Genomic DNA, 19,657 nt, shown 5'->3' with positions numbered 1-19,657 from the left:
AAATCGCTTATCTACTATTATTATACACTACCATTCAAAAGTTTAGGGCAGGTAAAGATTTTAAAATGTTATTTGAAAGAAGTCTCTTAGCTCACCAAGACTGTATTTATTTGATCCAAAATAAGCAGTAATATTGTGAAATATTATTACAATTTAAAATAACCGTTTTATTTTAAGCTGAGTTTTCAGCAGCCATTACTCCAGTCTTCAGTGTCACATGTACTTCAGCAGTGCTGATGAAATTACATACAAATTAATCCATTACCGAATACAAATTACATGACGAAAATTAGTAACAATCTATTACATTACACATTTTAGGTAATATAATCTGATTACTTTTGACCTTACTCATTCATCACATTGATTTGTATAGAATAATCTTGTAGAATATTGATATAAAAATGCAAAAGAGAAAAAAAAAATATTCTACTCTTTGTTAACGTAAAGTGCATTAAACATTTGTCAGGCTTTCTCAAACTAGGGTTTGTGTAGGAACTGCAGGGGGTTTATAAATCTACAAAAAGCTTAATTTAGCTTAAAATTAATTAAATTAAATAAAAACAATCAAAATAAAACTCTAACTAAAAAAATATATTTTACTTGTTTATGCTGTGTGGCCTCTCAATTTTCCATGTATAGCTGCCTAACTTGTGGCCCCTCTTGTGTGTGCAAATCCACAAAACTTCAGGACTTTCCGAACATATAGGCTTTTTTTTAGAAAGGAAAATTTAAAAGATAAAATTAGGAGAATTATGAAGATTATTTGAATTATGTGTTATTTACTGCCATTTTGTGAATATTAAGTGATCATGTAATCAATAAAAAAAATACATGTAGCCTGGTAACAAGTATTTTAAAATGCAATATAATCCAATTAGAAGTATACAGGGCTATTTCATTTTAGGAATGTGATTACATAATCCAGATTTCATATAATCAGTTACCCAGCACCTTCAGAAATCATTCTGCTGTCTAATGTGTTGCTCAAGAAATATTTCTTATTAACAAGAAATAAGGCATCGTGATTTAAACAGTTCATTATTCAAAAAAGGCATCGACAAAAAAACGAACATGTTGTGAGTCCACACAGAAGTTGTAACGCTTCATACTCCAGACCAGTTGGTGGCAATAGTACACTATGGGTGCCAATAAACATCACTATAAGAAGAGGAACACAGTGTTTACCGTACGTCTAGTGGGAGTTTTTTTTTTTTTTTTAATCATCGTTTGTTTCATTTTTCTGGATGTGCTCACGCAGGTATTAGTCCCAAATTCGCTTGGAATATTTTTTAATTTAATTTTTGTTTATTTTATGTAATTATACAGATTGTACCTATTGTACATCTCTCTGAGTTGTGGAATGCTAAATAGCACATAACTCGATTACTAAGAACACTATTATTATCCAAGGATGTTCATTTAACTGACCTGAAAATGAGAGGGCATTCAGTATTTTAAACTTATTCTTTCTCTTGTTTTTAGTCTCAAAGCAGCAGCCCCATCATCTCTCAGATATTTACTCTTTAGCAGAGACTGTGTTAAAGATGAGCAAACCAGTCTACTTTACCAGAGCTAAAGAGGAGGAAACTCTCTGGATAGAAAGAAAGAGAGAAGACAAGCAAACACTTACTGGTGAGGAAGCCAGAGACTTCTACCAAACCCTGCTACAAGACAGAGATGGAGAAAGGCCAAAAGAGGGAGAAGCAGCAACCATAAGGAGAGTGAGAAGAGGAGCAGGTAGAGATGGATATAATAAGTAGATTGAGAATTATCATCACAGCAACTAAAAAACTGATCTGCACTGTTTAATTTTTATTTTGTTTCCTTCTTATTTCACCTGGTCACAACTCAGCTGAAGTTGCATGATTTGAAAGTTAAAGAGGTCAAATGAAAAATCTAGTTATCAGCTGACACATTGTTACATTGACAACTGATGATTGAAACTGATAAAAGTTAGAATAATAGTGTAGCGTTATGAAAATATTGAGTAACACTGTTTTTTGAAACAAAGCTTATGAACACATTAACACATGACCACCAATATTTACCCATCTATTATTTCTAAACACTGATAAGAATTGGTTAACCATATTTTTCTTTAAATATATTAGCATCTGCGGCAACCATTTTACAAAGATGTTTTAAAGACAGCACCAAAAAGCGGCCCAAAAAAGTGGGAAATGGTCATGAAAAACTAAATTATGATAGACCTAGTTTCTGTAATTTATTTTAAAATTGTTTGCAGTCTTTGCGCTTGTTACTTCATAACTGTTAGAACATTCAAACTGAAATCCTTAAAGGATTTTTCCATTTAAAATTTGTCTACAAGCATATATGTTTAAATTATGTCTCATAATTTGATATATTATGAGACATAGTATGATTCTACAAATTGATTGCAAATAAAATTTAAAGTCACGTTGATATTTGTCGTAAATATATTTACACAATTAGTGGTACATTGTGGCTTCTACTAAACTGCCTTTTGCATAAATGGACCTTATGTAGCCATGCCCCCACTAAACTATCATCCTCATTAAACATTACAATGCTCATGATGGCTTTCGTTAACTCTACAGTAAGTAAATCCACTTTACCAGGTAATTACTCTTCTACAGCAATGCCATAGAAATATACAGAGCTACCCCAAAACTGTAAGTTCTAACACAGTACTAAACCACAATACTAAAGATGGCTGTTCACTTTTCTGGCACATAAGTCTATACAGTACTTTTGCTTGCCAAAATTCTATGCAGTATGAGTATTCTGCTTTAATAAATTTAATCTTTGCATATTTATAATAATTGTAGATGTTTAAGATGCAATGCTCTACAGTTTTAACATAATCACCCATTATCTTTTGACATGAGGACCCAGTCGAAGAAGAAGAGAAGCACAACGACAAGAAGCTTCTTATATCCAACCAGTCAGCACCTCAGAGCGTGATGGACACACACTCCTCCGATGTGCCCAGGAGGGCAACACTCGGGCCTTGAAGGACCTCTTGCGGCGTGGCTGTGATGTCAACTTCCGTGATGATTTTTACTGGACGGGTGTGATGTGTGCAAGTAAGGCAGGAAAAACAGAGGCTGTCCGGCTGCTCCTGCAACACGGCGCTGCTTGGGTGGGAGTGGTGGACAAAGAGGTGCATAACATTAAATTCTGAAAAAATCTCTCTGCCTCTTCCTTTTTGAAAAAGTAGAGTGGATGATTTGCTTTTTTCCCCCCCATTGGCTTATACTTATTTAACAATTTGTCAATATGGTCAGTTGATTGATAGTGGAGTGAAGATAAATAGATCAGATTGTACTGTTGGCCAGTCTAACTACTAAAGTAGTTTTTTGATGATTATTTTTATCTGATTATAATTTATGCACTTGAAATATCAGTTACACATTAACACCCCAACTGGGCTTATGTGTATTATTACTAATAAGAAAATAATACTAATATTATTAATAATAATATGATGTTTTCTCTGGGAGGTGTAGTAAAAACTTTTTAGTAATTTTGTTATGTGCTTTTGTCATTTTTTTTTAATTTATTTACAATTAGTAATTTTTAGTGTTTCATGTTTAGTGTTTCATTTTAGTTTGTTTTTCATTTAATATATATATTGTATTTTGTCTTTATTGCACTTTCTTTTTATTTAATGATATTAACCTTTACTGTGCCACTGAATGGATGTCAAAAAGAGAAAATGAACATTTAAAACAAGGGAAGTAAAGCATTTACACAATACATTGATATTCATAAAAATGACTTTAAAAAGTTATATGTCTTTAAGCTAAACTAATTAAGTCAATCGAGATGATCCCTAATGGAAACTAGTCCTTCTGCTTCAAACTCAAAATCCTATTGATGTAATACTTTGCAAATCATTTCCTAAACATTATCTCTGGTTGTTTCTTGTTTTGTCTCATTCCCTCTTGTTTTGTCACCTTCCTTTTTTCTTTCTCTCTCAGGGCAGAGATGCTCGGGATCTGGCCCTGCTGGCAGGTCACCAGGATGTAGTTAGAGAACTGGAGCAGTTTAGTGTGTCAGAGATTACACACACACCTACTACAAACAATGCAGACAGGTTAGATGGTTTACAGTTAACTTGGTGTCCAGATGTGCAAACACAGCAGAAATTCACAATTAAATATAACAGTTATCATTATCATTTGCATGCATGTTTTTAACCCAATTAGGCTTAAAGGGGTCATGAACTGTGTTTTGTTTTTTTTGTTTTCTTTGTTTTTTTTTTTAAAGCAGTGATCTTGTCATTCAAACTCAATTTCTGCACACTAACGAATGCTTTCATCGTAGCTAACTGTGCAAACGCGATATAAGAGATTTGTTGAATAAAACGGGAGTTTTGGCGTGAGTCCAGAACTCAGTCACTGAAACTCATGCTGTTTGATTGACAGCTCCAGTGTTCTTTGATATAATTTAATCACTGTTTGAATAACAGATTATTTTCATCCTACTAACAGAAACAACGTGAAGTTGACCATTTAGTCACTGGTTTGATTTACTGACATATAGACAAAGAATATCTGACTGTATGAATCATTACATATCAGATCAGGCATTAGAACAGTAGGAGTAACACAGTTACTAATATGTTTTTGGGTTACTGTCAAGTCCATACCGTAAAAGTCTGTTTGTAAAGCCTGCGCCGAAATGCGATTGATTTACCAAAGTATCCACAGCGAAATACCAAATACTAATAAATAAAGCTCAACTGAGACATTCACATTGTTGAAAATAAATAACCATATTCCTAGCATAAGGATCCTTTGAAAGGTAATGTTATTTTAGTCCTGTATCGCTGTGCTCTCCTCCTCATCTCACTAACAGGCCAGTGGGCGGGGCTAACGTTGCAATGATGAAGTAGGCGTTGATTTCTTCTGCGGAGGCAGGGTTTCACCTATCTAAGATAGGCACATTCTGGGATCAGTCGTTCGCTGGGCCTGGTGTCAATAAAAGCTTTTATGGAACTAACAAGTTTTTAGTTTTCAGTTCTGAAACTCTGACCTCTTATATCAAAAGCTCAAGGAAAAGTTGATTTCTTGATTCATTACCCCTTTAAAGGTACACTATGTAACTTTTTTTTGTTACACACATGAGTGTGTACACATCATCATTCTCTCTTCCAAAAAGTGTTTTTTTTTTCTTACCCTGATTCACTATGGTAAGCCTATTATAAGTGTGTATATTTTAGAACTAGCGGGTATTTGTGTACATGCATCATTGCCCGTGCTCTGTATGGTATGGGAATGGCATAGGTTAGTTGTCACAACGATCGAGAAAGTTTGATAGAGCATGGTAAATCTCAAACCTCTGGGGTATCACCCATTTAAAAAAAAAACGCAGAACAGAGGAGAGTCTGCTGGCAAAAAGAGAATGCAACAGAGCTTGTAATAAAATGAGAATCAACATTGGCTTGGCTTTTTGGAATTTATTTTTAAGTGTTCGTTATGGGTATATAGATACTGTAACCTAAGCTAGTCAGCTTGAGATTCTTTCCTTCCAAACTGGTTTTATCTCTTAAGCCTTGTAGTGAATGTTTCATGAGCAGTAGGATAACCATATTCATCCGCACAGTCAAGCAGAGCCGAAGCACAACCAAAACAATGTTCTTCCGCAAAGTGCATGCAGTTTTGTTTTTAACCGCTAGAGGGCCAAAATTTCCATAGTGTACCTTTTAAAGTGTAATGAAAACCCCCTGCTTTAGCCTGGTCGTTCACACCTCTGAGTTGAAAAAGTCTCTAGAAATGGGCGCTTAAATCTGTGGAAAAGTGGGAGAGTAGTGGGTGGGAAAAGGGGAGAAAACAACCAAAAAGCACAGACCTGCAGCACACTCATTATATAGACAGATGAATATTAAAGTATGACCACGGAGAAGAAAAACGGTTGAATCAGTGTCCTTATTTGCACATATATTTTCATAAATGAAGATGTGATTAAATGTATAGTCGCATACACGGTACTGGTTCATGTTTAGAGTATGTGAAATATGTCTATAAAAACTTGAAACACGCCTACTCCCGTCCGTATAGGATGCACTTTTAATCCACATTGCGAGCGTTGTTAAACTTGTTGCGGTATTCCGTGCATAAACCGCTCTCATGCGCGCTCTGCATGCTGTTACATGGTGTTTGAATTCTCCGCTGTAATGCGATCTTATGCGTAATACAGCGCAGTGATTGGGTTGAAAGAGTTCATTCTCATGAATAAATACAGAGAAGCGCTCAGAACCGGGTGACATACTCGGTCACACACTCCGGAGGCACACTTATACAGTACGTCAAATTCCGTGATGTTGCCTCAATTTTGCTTTTCAACCCGGAAGAACGAAATTGGTTTGAAAAATGCAAAAAATAACCAGTTCCCACTTATTATTAAAATGAGTGTTTTTAGTGTTTTCTGTGATGTGCAGCCTGTGCATATCTGTTAACATCTCAAAAAATGTGTTTTGGGGTTTCATGACCCTTTAATAAGCCGACGGTGAATGTGGTCAGGGCCTGGATTATCTCATATTGTGACATAGGCAAAAGGATTTTTTGTCATTAGAAGAGCCGCGTCTGAGGCAATAAGTGCATCGCATTGCATTTTCATCAACTCACAGGTTATAAAATTTACTGTAGCTATGTGGGTGAAGAGTTTTTTTTTCTTCTTTTTTTCTTTTTTTTCTGTCATTTGGCCAAAATCTTGTAATAAAATATGAAGTGCTATGAACAGACTATTTAGGACCGTATTGGCTATTACTCGATGGCAAATTCTAGACTACTCAAATACATAAAACATTAGCCTTTATATATACAGTGGGTACGGAAAGTATTCAGACCCCCTTAAATTTTTCACTCTTTGTTATATTGCAGCCATTTGCTAAAATCATTTAAGTTCATTTTTTTTCCTCATTAATGTACACACAGCGCCCCATATTGACAGAAAAACACAGAGTTGTTGACATTTTTGCATATTTATTAAAAAAAGAAAAACTGAAATATCACATGGTCCTAAGTATTCAAACCCTTTGCTCAGTATTTAGTAGAAGCACCCTTTTGATCTAATACAGCCATGAGTCTTTTTGGGAAAGATGCAACAAGTTTTTCACAGCTGGATTTGGGGATCCTCTGCCATTCCTTCTTGCAGATCCTCTCCAGTTCTGTCAGGTTGGATGGTAAACGTTGGTGAACAGCCATTTTTAGGTCTCTCCAGAGATGCTCAATTGGGTTTAAGTCAGGGCTCTGGCTGGGCCATTCAAGAACAGTCACGGAGTTGTTGTGAAGCCACTCCTTCGTTATTTTAGCTGTGTGCTTAGGGTCATTGTCTTGTTGGAAGGTAAACCTTCGGCCCAGTCTGAGGTCCTGAGCACTCTGGAGAAGGTTTTCATCCAGGATATCCCTGTACTTGGCCGCATTCATCTTTCCCTCGATTGCAACCAGTCGTCCTGTCCCTGCAGCTGAAAAACACCCCCACAGCATGATGCTGCCACCACCATGCTTCACTGTTGGGACTGTATTGGACAGGTGATGAGCAGTGCCTGGTTTTCTCCACACATACCGCTTAGAATTAAGGCCAACATGTTCTATCTTGGTCTCATCAGACCAGAAAATCTTATTTCTCACCATCTTTAGCAAACTCCATGTGGGCTTTCATGTGTCTTGCACTGAGGAGAGGCTTCCGTCGGGCCACTCTGCCATAAAGCCCCGACTGGTGGAGGGCTGCAGTGATGGTTGACTTTCTACAACTTTCTCCCATCTCCCAACTGCATCTCTGGAGCTCAGCCACAGTGATCTTTGGGTTCTTCTTTACCTCTCTCACCAAGGCTCTTCTCCCCCAATAGCTCAGTTTGGCCGGACGGCCAGCTCTAGGAAGGGTTCTGGTCGTCCCAAACGTCTACCATTTAAGGATTATGGAGGCCACTGTGCTCTTAGGAACCTTAAGTGCAGCAGAAATTTTTTTTGTAACCTTGGCCAGATCTGTGCCTTGCCACAATTCTGTGTCTGAGCTCTTCAGGCAGTTCCTTTGACCTCATGATTCTCATTTGCTCTGACATGCACTGTGAGCTGTAAGGTCTTATATAGACAGGTGTGTGGCTTTCCTAATCAAGTCCAATCAGTATAATCAAACACAGCTGGACTCAAATGAAGGTGTAGAACCATCTCAAGGATTATCAGAAGAAATGGACAGCACCTGAGTTAAATATATGAGTGTCACAGCAAAGGGTCTGAATACTTAGGACCATGTTATATTTTAGTTTTTCTTTTTTAATAAATCTGCAAAAATGTCAACAATTCTGTGTTTTTCTGTCAATATGGGGTGCTGTGTGTACATTAATGAGGAAAAAAAATGAACTTAAATGATTTTAGCAAATGGCTGCAATATAACAAAGAGTGAAAAATTTAAGGGGGTCTGAATACTTTCCGTACCCACTGTATGTGTGTGTGTGTGTGTATATATATATATATATATATATATATATATATATATATATATAATATAATATATATAATAATATACATACACTTTATATATAAAGGCTTGAGTGTTTCTTGAGTAAAGACAATGCTGTACTTATTCAAACAACCAGTTTTATTTACCCTTGCAAACTGCGTGCAGCACTTATTGACGATAGAGTCATGGTGTAGTTATGAGGTTTTACCGACAGTTTGAAGAGCCAATGGAATTACGAGTTTAGGCACAAGCTCTTTTTAAATACTTTTCATTGGTTAAAAATGTACAAAACCCACAGATATATGTAAAGGGTGACCAATAGTAATAAAAAATAAAATGACAAAATATGGTATGATATGAGGTTTCTGCCTAAACAGTGACAATATTTTAAAGTTTATTAATTTAATAATAAACTAAGTGAGATATTATTATTATTATTATTATTAATAATTTAAAAAATATATTATTTCTCCTAATTGTAATTGGGGCCCCCCCTGGATGTGCAAACATAGGCACATGCCTAGAATGCCTATGCATAAATCTGGTCCTGCATGTGGTCATGTAAATGCATTAACCAGTTTTCCTTTATCAGAGTAAGGTCATAAACGGCTTAAGAATAAACCAGTCAACACAGCTAGATGTTTGCCCCTTACCCGATTTCGCCTGGCGTGCTAACACATTCTGCATTCTGTCGGTTTATTACAGTGTGCATGTGTGATATGTGACAGGAAAGCATCCTTACTGTCGATTTAAACACATCCAGACAGAGCGAGCGTTTTGTGGTGGGGGATTAGGAAATATCACAAACACCGACTCTTCCTTGAACCATGAAAATATAAAAAATGTTTTCATTAGAAAAGATACTGCTTATTTAACATCAAAATTTACAAAACAAATGGAGTCACAGTCATGTAAATGCAGTTTACTTGCATTTCCAGGTTATCAGTGTGTATGTACAGTAAACATGCTCAATGCTGTGCTTTTTATTTGAGTATATTATTTCCCATGTATAACATATTTGACATGATGTTCCATTATATTTATAAAAGGCAAAAATATTAAGTACCGTCTAAAATTCTATCTAATAAGTCTTAGTTTTTTATACCTATTTATACTTATGTGTGTCTGTTTCCACAGTGTTCATTCTCAGTGGTGTAATGTGTGTGCTGTGCATTACACAGACAGTACTGAAGCACACAACAGGTCCACACTGCATCAGTTCAGTGAGCTCCGCCCCCCAGCCACCCCTCAATACTGCCTGCCCTCTTCCAGCACTAGCTATAAAATGATGCTCCGCTTAGGGTGGGACCCCTCCTCTGGTCTTGGACCTGTCCATTCCGGCCGCAAAAACCCAGTAAGCACAGTATTAAAGAGAGATCAGGCGGGACTGGGATATGGTGTGACCCCGCAGCCTAAAGTCACTCACTTCAAGGCCAAAGATCCTCAGGCAGTGCAACACATGCATAAAGAAAAAAGACTGAGACAGCAGAGAGAAACAACGCTCAGTGCCAAACAACTTAAGAGGAAAGAAGAGAGAGACAAGATATGGGAGAGAGACTACCGTTCTTCATTTAACTTTGACTTCTGACCTACCATGGCTCTGTGTGAAATTTCATAACACAAACTTTTTATTTTTCAGTGAAAATCAGTGGTTTGTTTGTTCAGCATTTTCAGAAAAGTAAACAAACTGTTGCTTTGGGAGTAACACATTTTATTCAGCCTAAGTGGTGTCTTGGGGGGGAGAGAGAAAAGAGTATAAATGTGTTTACAGAGGACAATACAGTTGTCGGACAATAAATAGAACCTGGATGACACTTTAAAAAAAAGTTGTCAACAAATTACATTTATATAATTGGATTAGAAAACATGATTAAACATGCATTTTTTATATTTACATGATTTTTTGTATTTAATGTTATCAAACTCAAATTTTGAATTATCTTTTGCATTCTGTTTTAATGCATTTGGTTCCTGTACTTTCTCATGACACTCATTACACATTAGACAAAACAATGGCACTGACACATTTTAAGATATGACAGTGCAAGTTGCTTTCAGTTAAAACAGCTCAAACATGCATTTTAGTCTGGAACTAGGTTTAACCCTTGTCTGTCAGAACCTGCTTTTTTTTATAGCATCAAATTAAATAACAACAACAAAAAAACTTATTTAAAGAAAAGACCACTTGAACTAACATAAACATGATAAAAAAAATAAAAATAAAAAAAAACGCCTAAAATGACAGAAATATTTGATGTGTAATTTGATTTTTGAATTGTTTAGTATGTCTCATGTCTGATTCCAATGCATGGAGAGGGCGGGGTTTATGACCTATACTGCATCCAGCCACCTGGGGGCGATCAAGACGCTTTGGCTTCACTTTTCAGGACTCGTGTGACATGCTTAGGCCCGCCACACATAATTATTGCATTATAATATAAAATTCAGTAATATTCTTCAAAATGAGATACTAGTAACACGTTACTGCCATGGATATTCCAGATCATAGCAACCAAGAATCTCAGCTGGAAAAACGCTGTGCCTCCAAGGCGCTCTCAAGCGCCCCTAGCTGGACGTTAGGGTTAGGAACCAGGCATTTTTTTCAGCTGACTAAAAACACTTTGGAGGACAGGTTAATTTAATATTTATTGTTTTATTTATTTTTTTATATTATTTATTATAGGCATATGGCCTATTAGTCTCTTTTGCATTTATGCAATATAATGGAGCCAAACATGAGAAAGGAGTCCAGAAGATTCCAGTTAGCTGTAATTGATAGGCGGGGATTATGCTAATTGTGAATGAGTGTGCACACGCCCTGTTTACAAATGATTGGAATTCATTAATATATACACGTTTAACTATCAAATCTGTTGTTTATGATCACTTGTGAATCTGGAGTCGAGTTTTCGGGAAGGTCCGTTTTAAGCACAAATTATGAATGAGGCCCAATGTGTTTAGATGAAATACCATAAACAATATTTTTACTTTTTACCATGGTAGTGAGGTGCCATGTGTGGTTTTACCTGTGGTGATCTATGGAAGACCAGTTGTTAAAGGGTTAGTTCACCCAAAAATGAAATTTACTCACCCTCATGTCGTCCCAGACCTGTAAGACCTTCGTTCTTTTTCGGAACACAAATTACATATTTTTGATGAAATCCGAGGGTTTCTGAACCACACATAGGCAACAACGTCATTGCACCTTTTGAGGTAGAGAAAGGTAGTAAAGACATTGTTAAAATAGTCCATGTGACTACAGTGGTTCAACCATAATGTTATAAAGTGACGAGAGTACTTTTTGTGTGCAAACAACGTAAAACGTAAAATTAAGATGTACCACTGAGGACACGTTGACTGTTTTAACAATGTCTTAATACCTTTCTGGACCTCAAAAGATGCAATGAAGTTGCTGCCTATGTGTGCTTCAGAAACCCTCGGATTTCATTCAAAATATCTTAATTTGTGTTCCGAAGATGAACAAATGTCTTAAGGGTTTGGGACGACATGAGGGTGAGTACTTAATGACAGAAATTTCATTTTTTTGGGTGAACTAACCCTTTAATTTAAATAAGAGTAGAGTTTTAACTCATTAAGATCATTTAAATTTTACCCTTTAAAAATGAGCTTGTTAATTTTTACTGTTTGTGTTAATGAAAATAAATTTACATCTGTCTCCCACCTCAAGCTGCTGCTACTGTCAAATGCACATTTCCAAGAGACAAAACATGTAATAATAATAATATTTAGTTGATCTCAAATGTTAGTCTGGAGCCGTGTGTGTCTGTGGTTACGGCCTATAAGTGTCTAGAGGGTTTTTAAGAGCAGAACTTAACAAGATTAAGGAGAGCATTCATCTGGGCCCTGCCACAGCATCACAAGAAGTCTTTTTAACAGTTTAATTAAAGGCTCACAAAGTATAGCAAGATTTCTTGTAAATAAAGCATACAACTTGGGAGGGAAACAAATACTTCAGGAGGGCGCAATACCAAAATAACAAACAAAAGTTTAGTCTACCTTGGGAGTTAAATTCTTACTAAGCCTTTCAAAAAAAAAAAAAAAGTATGCTCTGACCCGATTTAGCCACAAACCAGGAGAAAACGGAATTAACAACTTAAGTGGTGAAGCATTTTGGGGAGAGAAAAAAAAAAGAAAAGGTAAATGAAAAATGCAAACAGTCATACAGATCCACAAAGGTGCACAGTAGCTTCAACAACTGGATTGGGCAGGACACAGATCATGCTCTGGAGAAAAATTCTCATTGGCTGAGAGTTCTGCTCTGATTTTACACTGCTTCCCTCCTGGGCTGCATTCCACTTCGCTTTTAGACACACACTCGCAAACTTCCCTGAGCACTTCCCCTCGGGGGAATCCCTGCCGCCATTTTGAAGTGCGTTCCACTTCGTGAAGTGGACGAGTGAAGTTTATATGGAAAGACCCTTGACCCCTTGATTTTGACTGAGGGAGCGTGCAACGTAAGCAATGACGTACATCCAAGTTAACGAGACTGAGGGAAGTTAGCGAGAGAAGGGCATAAAAAAAATGAACTGGAACGCAGCCATAGTTGTTAAGTAGGTGCAGCTGGGGGTGCAATCAGCATGCCAGAGTAAAAGAGTGGGAGGAGCCAGAGGAGAGCAGGATACACAGAGGAAACGTAACAATATAAATGACGTAACAATATAAATGAAGAGGAAAAAGTATCTGGCCCCCAGGAGTGATTATTCTGTCAGTTTAGAACGTTTTTAAATTTCACTTCAGCATATTTATTTCACTTTACATCCAAATAATACATGTTATAAGCAGAACATAAATTCTGAAAGTCATTTAAATTTCTGAAGAAAATGTATTCTGGTAAAAATAAAAGTGGGACTCTTTCACGTGGCAAATGTTAATAACAAAATTAAATAACAAAAGTTCAATGTGAAAAAACATGTTTCAATCACGAATACACAAATTCTATAGCCTACATGTATTTGTATGTTACGTTACAGGTTTTTGGCTAGAAATAGCCTATCAACATAATACATTTTTAGGGATGCTAAAAGCCCTCTCTGAAGGGGAACTTGTGGCTGGTATGCACCAGTACTTCTTTCCCACTTTTGAGAGCCTTGGGTAGACCTTTTCATTTTCCTTCCACCATTTTAGTGGATCCCCTTCACTATCTAGGTTGTGTGACTGTAAGTAGGCCTGCAGCTCACAAGTTACACTTAGTTTCTGGTTGATAGGTAGGCTTGGCAAGTCTTGTTCAATAGTTTTAAAGTAGCAACCCAACGTTGTCTTCTTTCTCTTTGGAGTACATTTAGCACCCTCAGTGTTTTCTCCTGGTGGTTCTGGGGGAGACATCTACACACAAAATAGAAGAAAAAAAACCTTAACAAATCAAATCAAATCAAATCACTATATAGATCACAGTGCAGCACTATTATAATTACCATCACTGCCACAGTCATCATTCCAGATTTCAGTCTGGCTTGTATTGATGTTATGCTGTCTTCAGTTGTGTAACTCATCTTAAAACGTGGATTCACAACTGCACAATATGAAAAACTGCACAATTACAAAATTTTAACAAATATTTAATAAAATGTGAAAAAAGAGTGAAGATGTCAATTTTCCTAAGCTGGACATCACTTTTGCTCACTACCTTATTATGTGGTAAATAGACATTTTTAGTTTACTTTCAGTGACTTGAAAAGGAAAGGGAGTAGGGAGAGGGAGGCTCATAGATTTTAGAGAAGTTTGGACAAGGTGGCTATTTTTTTTAGATCTCCTATGTGTCATGGGATGAAGGTAGACAAATGCAGATTCACAATAATAAACAAAGTTTAATTCAACAAGCAGGCGGAAGTGCAACAGGAGTAACACACAAACAATAACCGACAATGAACAGGAAACAGGCAGGAACTTAATACACAGAGAATGAGGAAACTAAATGGGAATAGCTGACAAGACTTAACTAATTAGAAACCTGATGCAAAAACTTGAGAAAATGAGATCCAGGCAGTCCAGCAATGATTATGTCAGAGATCAAATTTGAATAAGGAATAACAAATTTATTAATTAAAAATTATAGAGACAAATAAATTCATTAAGTAATTAACAGTTAATAATAAAATTTAGAGTATTGTAAAATCCAGAGTATTGTATCTAATAGATGAAGATCAGAGTATACAGAAAGAAGGAACAAAATTAAAGCATTTGCAGAATGAAATGAGAGATAGAAGAGAAGAAGTAGAAGAGCAAAGAGAAGCAAAGGAAAAAAGCTAAACTATTAAAGACCCTGTCCGTTTTGTACCATAAGCATATAGGAAAACATCCCACTCAAACTTATGTTTTGTTCTCATAAGAAAAGGTCAAATGGATTTATCCATTATGTTAAAACTAGATAAAAAAAAAAAAAAGATATAGGGGTTGTTTTGACACCCTTTAGGGAATTTTGCAGATCTTGCATTATCACATGTCAGCAGAAATAGAAATGGACATATTTTGATACAAAGGTACATCGAGTTCAAACGAGCAACTAATTCCGAAAACATCGCTTCTGCAGTACTTGGCAGACGTCCAATATCTAACCACAAACGTGTCAACATGATCTGTCATATTGGAACACTTTGAAGAACAATTGAATATAGCAAGCATAGAAGAATAACCATAAAGGAGTACATGAATATATGAAATCAAAAGTAATATCGATAAATCATAAGCCATAACTTATTAACATAAAATATGAATAAAATGAATGAATATGAATATTGACTATTTTGGATCCACCAAAACCATAGTGACTAATGCCGCGAAACAACAATGGCAGCCCCTATGGATGCGGTGTTTATGCAAGTGCACGGTAAAATAACGTAAAATAAAAGGTATAACAGCTTATCTTGCTTTATGTGCCGTTTTTTCTCCTCCGTTTCCCTCAAATAAGCAAGGAGTAAGCACCTTTGGCGATAGAAATAATTGTAAATGAGCATAAGCCCCATATGGTCCGCCATGCTGGTGTGTTTACACTCAGGCAGTTTTTCGTGACTTGCCTGGAACGCTACAAAGTCGTAACTAGGACTACGCGTGTATGGGTTGATATAAAACTCCGGAAAAGTTTTCATGCACGCGTTCCTTTTTAAGTACAGTCGTACAGTCTGACATAAATGACAGCTGAGATGTCGTACAGTCTGACAAGCAACAATCGTAAAAGACTATTATAAATCGCACAATGTGCATTGTTCAGTGACTGTGAGCTGCATTACACGCAGGACTGAAATGGTGACTAACAAAAAAAATCTCTAGTGTTAACTTTGATCACGGCTTGTCTTGAAAAACGAAGACAATTTGACGTTCGTCGTAGGAGAAGTCACACTGCTGGACTGTGCGCCAAATCTTCTGACATTTGATCGCAGCGGTCATTAATTGGCTGTTGGTGAACATGTCAACTATACGATCAAAGACTACAGATTTTAGCCTAGGATCAGAGGAATCTTTTAAGATTCTCAAAATTTGTCTCAGACGACCAAATCGTGGCCAAAGTCGCATAGTGTGCACCCGCCTTTATGCAGACAAGACAGAACTGAGCTAAACAGAACATACACATGACACTATGCAAATTTGTGGGTTTATTTTTTTTTAGCATGCTGTATGTTTCTGAGAATTTCTTTGTGTTCAGTCTCATAAGGAAATTCAGTATTACAGTTCTTCCTTTGGCCCTGAGTATTCCTAAGGGGCAACTTTTGGGCGTTTCCAAATATTGACTGTTACGGTCAGAATATTCATAGAGCAGACATCTGTAGGCAGTGATGTGTGTAAGGAGCATTTCCTGTGAGCTTGTTTTTTTTTTTTTTTTTTTTCATAACAAAATAAAACCTGTAGATGTAGTATTTTGATTTTTTGCCAAATAATTACCTTAACCAAGTTTAGTGTTTACTTAAATACTAAAAAAAAAAAAAAAAAAAAAAAAAAAAAAAATATATATATATATATATATATATATATATAATATTTTACTCATATGTTGATGGTTTATTCTAACATAGGGTAATTAAAAACAAACATCCCATCTGGACATCACTTTTGGCTACTACTGTAGCTCCATGCTTAATATGTCTCCAATTTCAAATAATTTAAAAATCAAGAGAGGCATTATTATAAATTTAGTTCTGTTAATGAATTAAGATATTTGATAATTTTAATATTCTTTTACTCTTTAATTGTTCATTCATTAGGGACCCGGTGTCCTAATCAGATACCAGATAAATGAGTAGTGTTGCAGTGTTGCAGTTTTTTCTTTTTTTCTTTTCTAAACTTAAGCAAATATACTGAAGATTAGTGGACAGGGTATCAATTCATTATTAATAATACAATAATAAAATCTCTGCACATGGCTGACAATTATTAGTCTACCACATTACACCTACAATACCATCACACAACCTTTTTTATACAATTGTTGTATACTTCGTGTGTTTTTTTAAAAAAATGTTCTACTGTGTGATTCTGCTCAGTGCTGATCACCTTAGTGAAGAAAAATACAGGAAGGAAAAGGCAGAGCACAGCCCTGATAAGCTTTCCTGTCATTTGCTTTTCTTTTCAGTTTGTGGACACCCCGCAATTCAGTCTTTTTACTTTCTCCATGTTTAACCAACCTTAAAAATACCAGGCATCTTAAGACGGTGAGTACTGCGTTATTCACTTTGTCTTTGTTAGATTTTTTTGTTTTTGTTTATTGATCACATCAGAGTTATCAGCCATTGGTTTTAGGCAGATGTTTCTGACAACATCAAATGCACGTACCATGCACAACAATTATTTTTTGGGATATCACAATTTGTGTTTCATGTTAATTTTTACCTCGCTGTTTTTTTTATGGGTTTGTGCTTTTGTTCTGTCAGTGCTGAAAAGGATGCTTTTTTAAAATATATTTTTGTCAAGCATGAATTCACCAACCTTATTTTTAGCTTGTTGTCCATGTTATCTTTGCCCAGACTTGTGCACATACCAACTTATACAATGGGAAGTTTGCAGTTTCCAACATTTCTCCTGGTGCTCTTGTACACAGTAAGCTCTCCATTGAACATTTATAATCACTACTTTAAACTGTTTAACTTAGAGAAGTCATTAAACTTTGTGAAGCTTATAACTATTTGATTTTTTTCCCTCCAAATTTTCTTGTGCTTTCAGGCTGTGGTGCCTGGAGAGGTGATACACATGGGCATGTTTCCTGAAGTTCCAGATTACTCATTCTACAATTGTCGGAAAGAGATGCTGCAAATGGTCACAAAACCTGGAGGTTTGCTGCGTACAGAGCTTAATAACAATACAGATTTTAAGACTTTGTGGAAAGATAAAGCAACATGTAAGATAGCCATTCCAGAGGCTACAGCGGAGCACATGACTGCACTAAAGAGCTATGCTGAAGCTGATTCTAAAATTCGTAAAATTTTTTTAAAAAAGCTGGTTCAAACTAAAAGCAGGGGCAGTTCAACTTACCGAGATGATTTTCCTTTCAAATCTTTTTTCTTCCTGCTGACAGATGCCATGCAACTCCAAAACGATTGTTTTACAGTGTACTTTGGCAAACAGGAGGAATATAGCACCAAAATTGGGGACAAAGTACGTTTTGAGAAATTTTCTACAGCAAAACTGGAATTTACTGATGCAGTTGAAGATGCAATGTTAGGTGATGACATTGGGACTGTTTTCAATATCAGTTCCTGTTCTGTGATCAACCTTGAAGAAATGTGTAGCTCAGATGACATAGAGCTGCTAATATCACCCACTGAAGTTTTCACAGTTACGAATATCAGGACTATTAGCACAAGTAATGATTATTATAAAGAGATCACCTTAATGCATTCACACTTTCACAACTCCTCCAACTGCAGTGGTCTTGTCAGGTAAGAGAGGGCAGTAAAGATTTATTTGATTGTATAAAACTCATGTTAAATTAATACTAATTTATGATGAACTGAGCATGACTAAAATAAGCCTGACGTGAATTTTCTCTTTTCTGTCTAAAGCGTATCTGAAGAATCTAAAGGATCATCTTCAAGTTTCCCGAGTTTCAGTTTACTGAGTCTGATGGCTTCTTTACTCATGACGTGCTTTAATGTGCTGACTCTGTAAAATACTCTGTATTTTCTCAAAAATGCACAAACTTATGTGGAAAAGTAAAAGAGGCATTCATTTTCTTAATGACTTATAAGGAAGAATTTATCATAATTATAGATTACATTGTTTCAATGCATTTTCTGTTTAATCCTTACGACTACTTAATGTAAAAAAACTAAAAACTTAGGCCCATCTAAATGTATATAATAGCCTATATAATTGTTTTAGTAAACCTTTTATGTGCTTTATTGTTTTTGACATTTCTTTGAAAGTCTTTAGTCCATAAATACATTTTACATGCATAAAAAGTAGAGTTGCTAAAAAAAAAAAAAAAAAAAAAAAAAATGCTTTCAAGGGTCATATACTGTACTTCATATATAGCCACCATTGAAATGGACCTCACATGACTTGCAGTGAACTTTGTCATTTGTGCCATGTTGAAAATGTATTCATGGGATACAATTCCACTTTAATTATGAGGCAAAAATTTAAATAAAATGTTTCTTGTCTAGGTATGTTGTGTTCTGTGTTTTGTCAATGCCATACATTTTACAAATACCAGACCTGTAAGTTTTAGGGTTGGTGGAAATCCTCAGGATCATCAAGTCATCATCAGGAGTCTCAGGAGTCTTTTCAAGCTGGGCAGTTTTCCTGGAGCACAGTGTCAGGCACACTATGGAAGAACAGCACTGTGAACCCTCCAGTTGTTGACTCATTCCTTTATCTTGCAGTCTAATTTTTTTTTTTTTTTTAAAGTTCCAACTTTGACCACAATCAAAGTAAAATAACAAAAAATATTATCCAATAGTTGAATCAGCACATCAGTTTTCTATATTAATGTGGCAAGTCACAAACCAGCTTCTGTAGAGTTTTATATTAAGACAGTCCAGAATTTCCATAAGCACTACTTTATGCATTGTACTTAACGAGAGGCTTCACTACTGCTTTTTGTCACACAACCCTCCTCTAGTCTACATGAGCTTGTCCACCAGAGGGAGTTGTAAAACACACAATGTGCCTTTTACTCAAATTCAGAACTTCCTCCTTGTTGCGCCTAGGGGTACAGTCACTCCTTTAAAATGTTTTCTCACTTATACTGAGAAAATGC

At 36.0% G+C, this 19,657-nt stretch overlaps 1 protein-coding gene and 2 long non-coding RNA genes across 3 annotated transcripts; 2 read left to right on the top strand and 1 right to left on the bottom strand.

The window, feature by feature from the left end:
- Nucleotides 1-1,111: 1,111 nt before the first annotated feature.
- gpank1 (G patch domain and ankyrin repeats 1) lies at nt 1,112-10,345 on the top strand. Its single transcript, XM_051893688.1, has 5 exons — nt 1,112-1,261; nt 1,486-1,740; nt 2,874-3,148; nt 3,969-4,084; nt 9,589-10,345. Exons 2-5 carry the CDS (start codon nt 1,548-1,550, stop codon nt 10,037-10,039), a joined length of 1,035 nt encoding a protein of 344 aa, XP_051749648.1. The 5' UTR covers nt 1,112-1,261; nt 1,486-1,547; the 3' UTR covers nt 10,040-10,345.
- Nucleotides 10,346-13,190: 2,845 nt separating this feature from the next.
- LOC127512676 (uncharacterized) lies at nt 13,191-16,326 on the bottom strand. The gene is made up of 2 exons (XR_007930241.1): nt 13,884-16,326; nt 13,191-13,794 (listed from the first exon to the last, which is right to left on the bottom strand). It is a non-coding gene; the product is annotated as an uncharacterized LOC127512676 (long non-coding RNA).
- A 649-nt stretch (nt 16,327-16,975) lies between these two features.
- On the top strand, nt 16,976-19,064 carry LOC127512666 (uncharacterized). Its single transcript, XR_007930239.1, has 4 exons — nt 16,976-17,111; nt 17,424-17,496; nt 17,620-18,335; nt 18,459-19,064. It is a non-coding gene; the product is annotated as an uncharacterized LOC127512666 (long non-coding RNA).
- Nucleotides 19,065-19,657: the final 593 nt, after the last annotated feature.

Source organism: Ctenopharyngodon idella, chromosome 1 (genome assembly GCF_019924925.1).
Source record: "Ctenopharyngodon idella isolate HZGC_01 chromosome 1, HZGC01, whole genome shotgun sequence".
NCBI classification, from domain to species: domain Eukaryota; kingdom Metazoa; phylum Chordata; class Actinopteri; order Cypriniformes; family Xenocyprididae; genus Ctenopharyngodon; species Ctenopharyngodon idella.
This window is presented reverse-complemented; position numbering and strand designations above follow the sequence as displayed.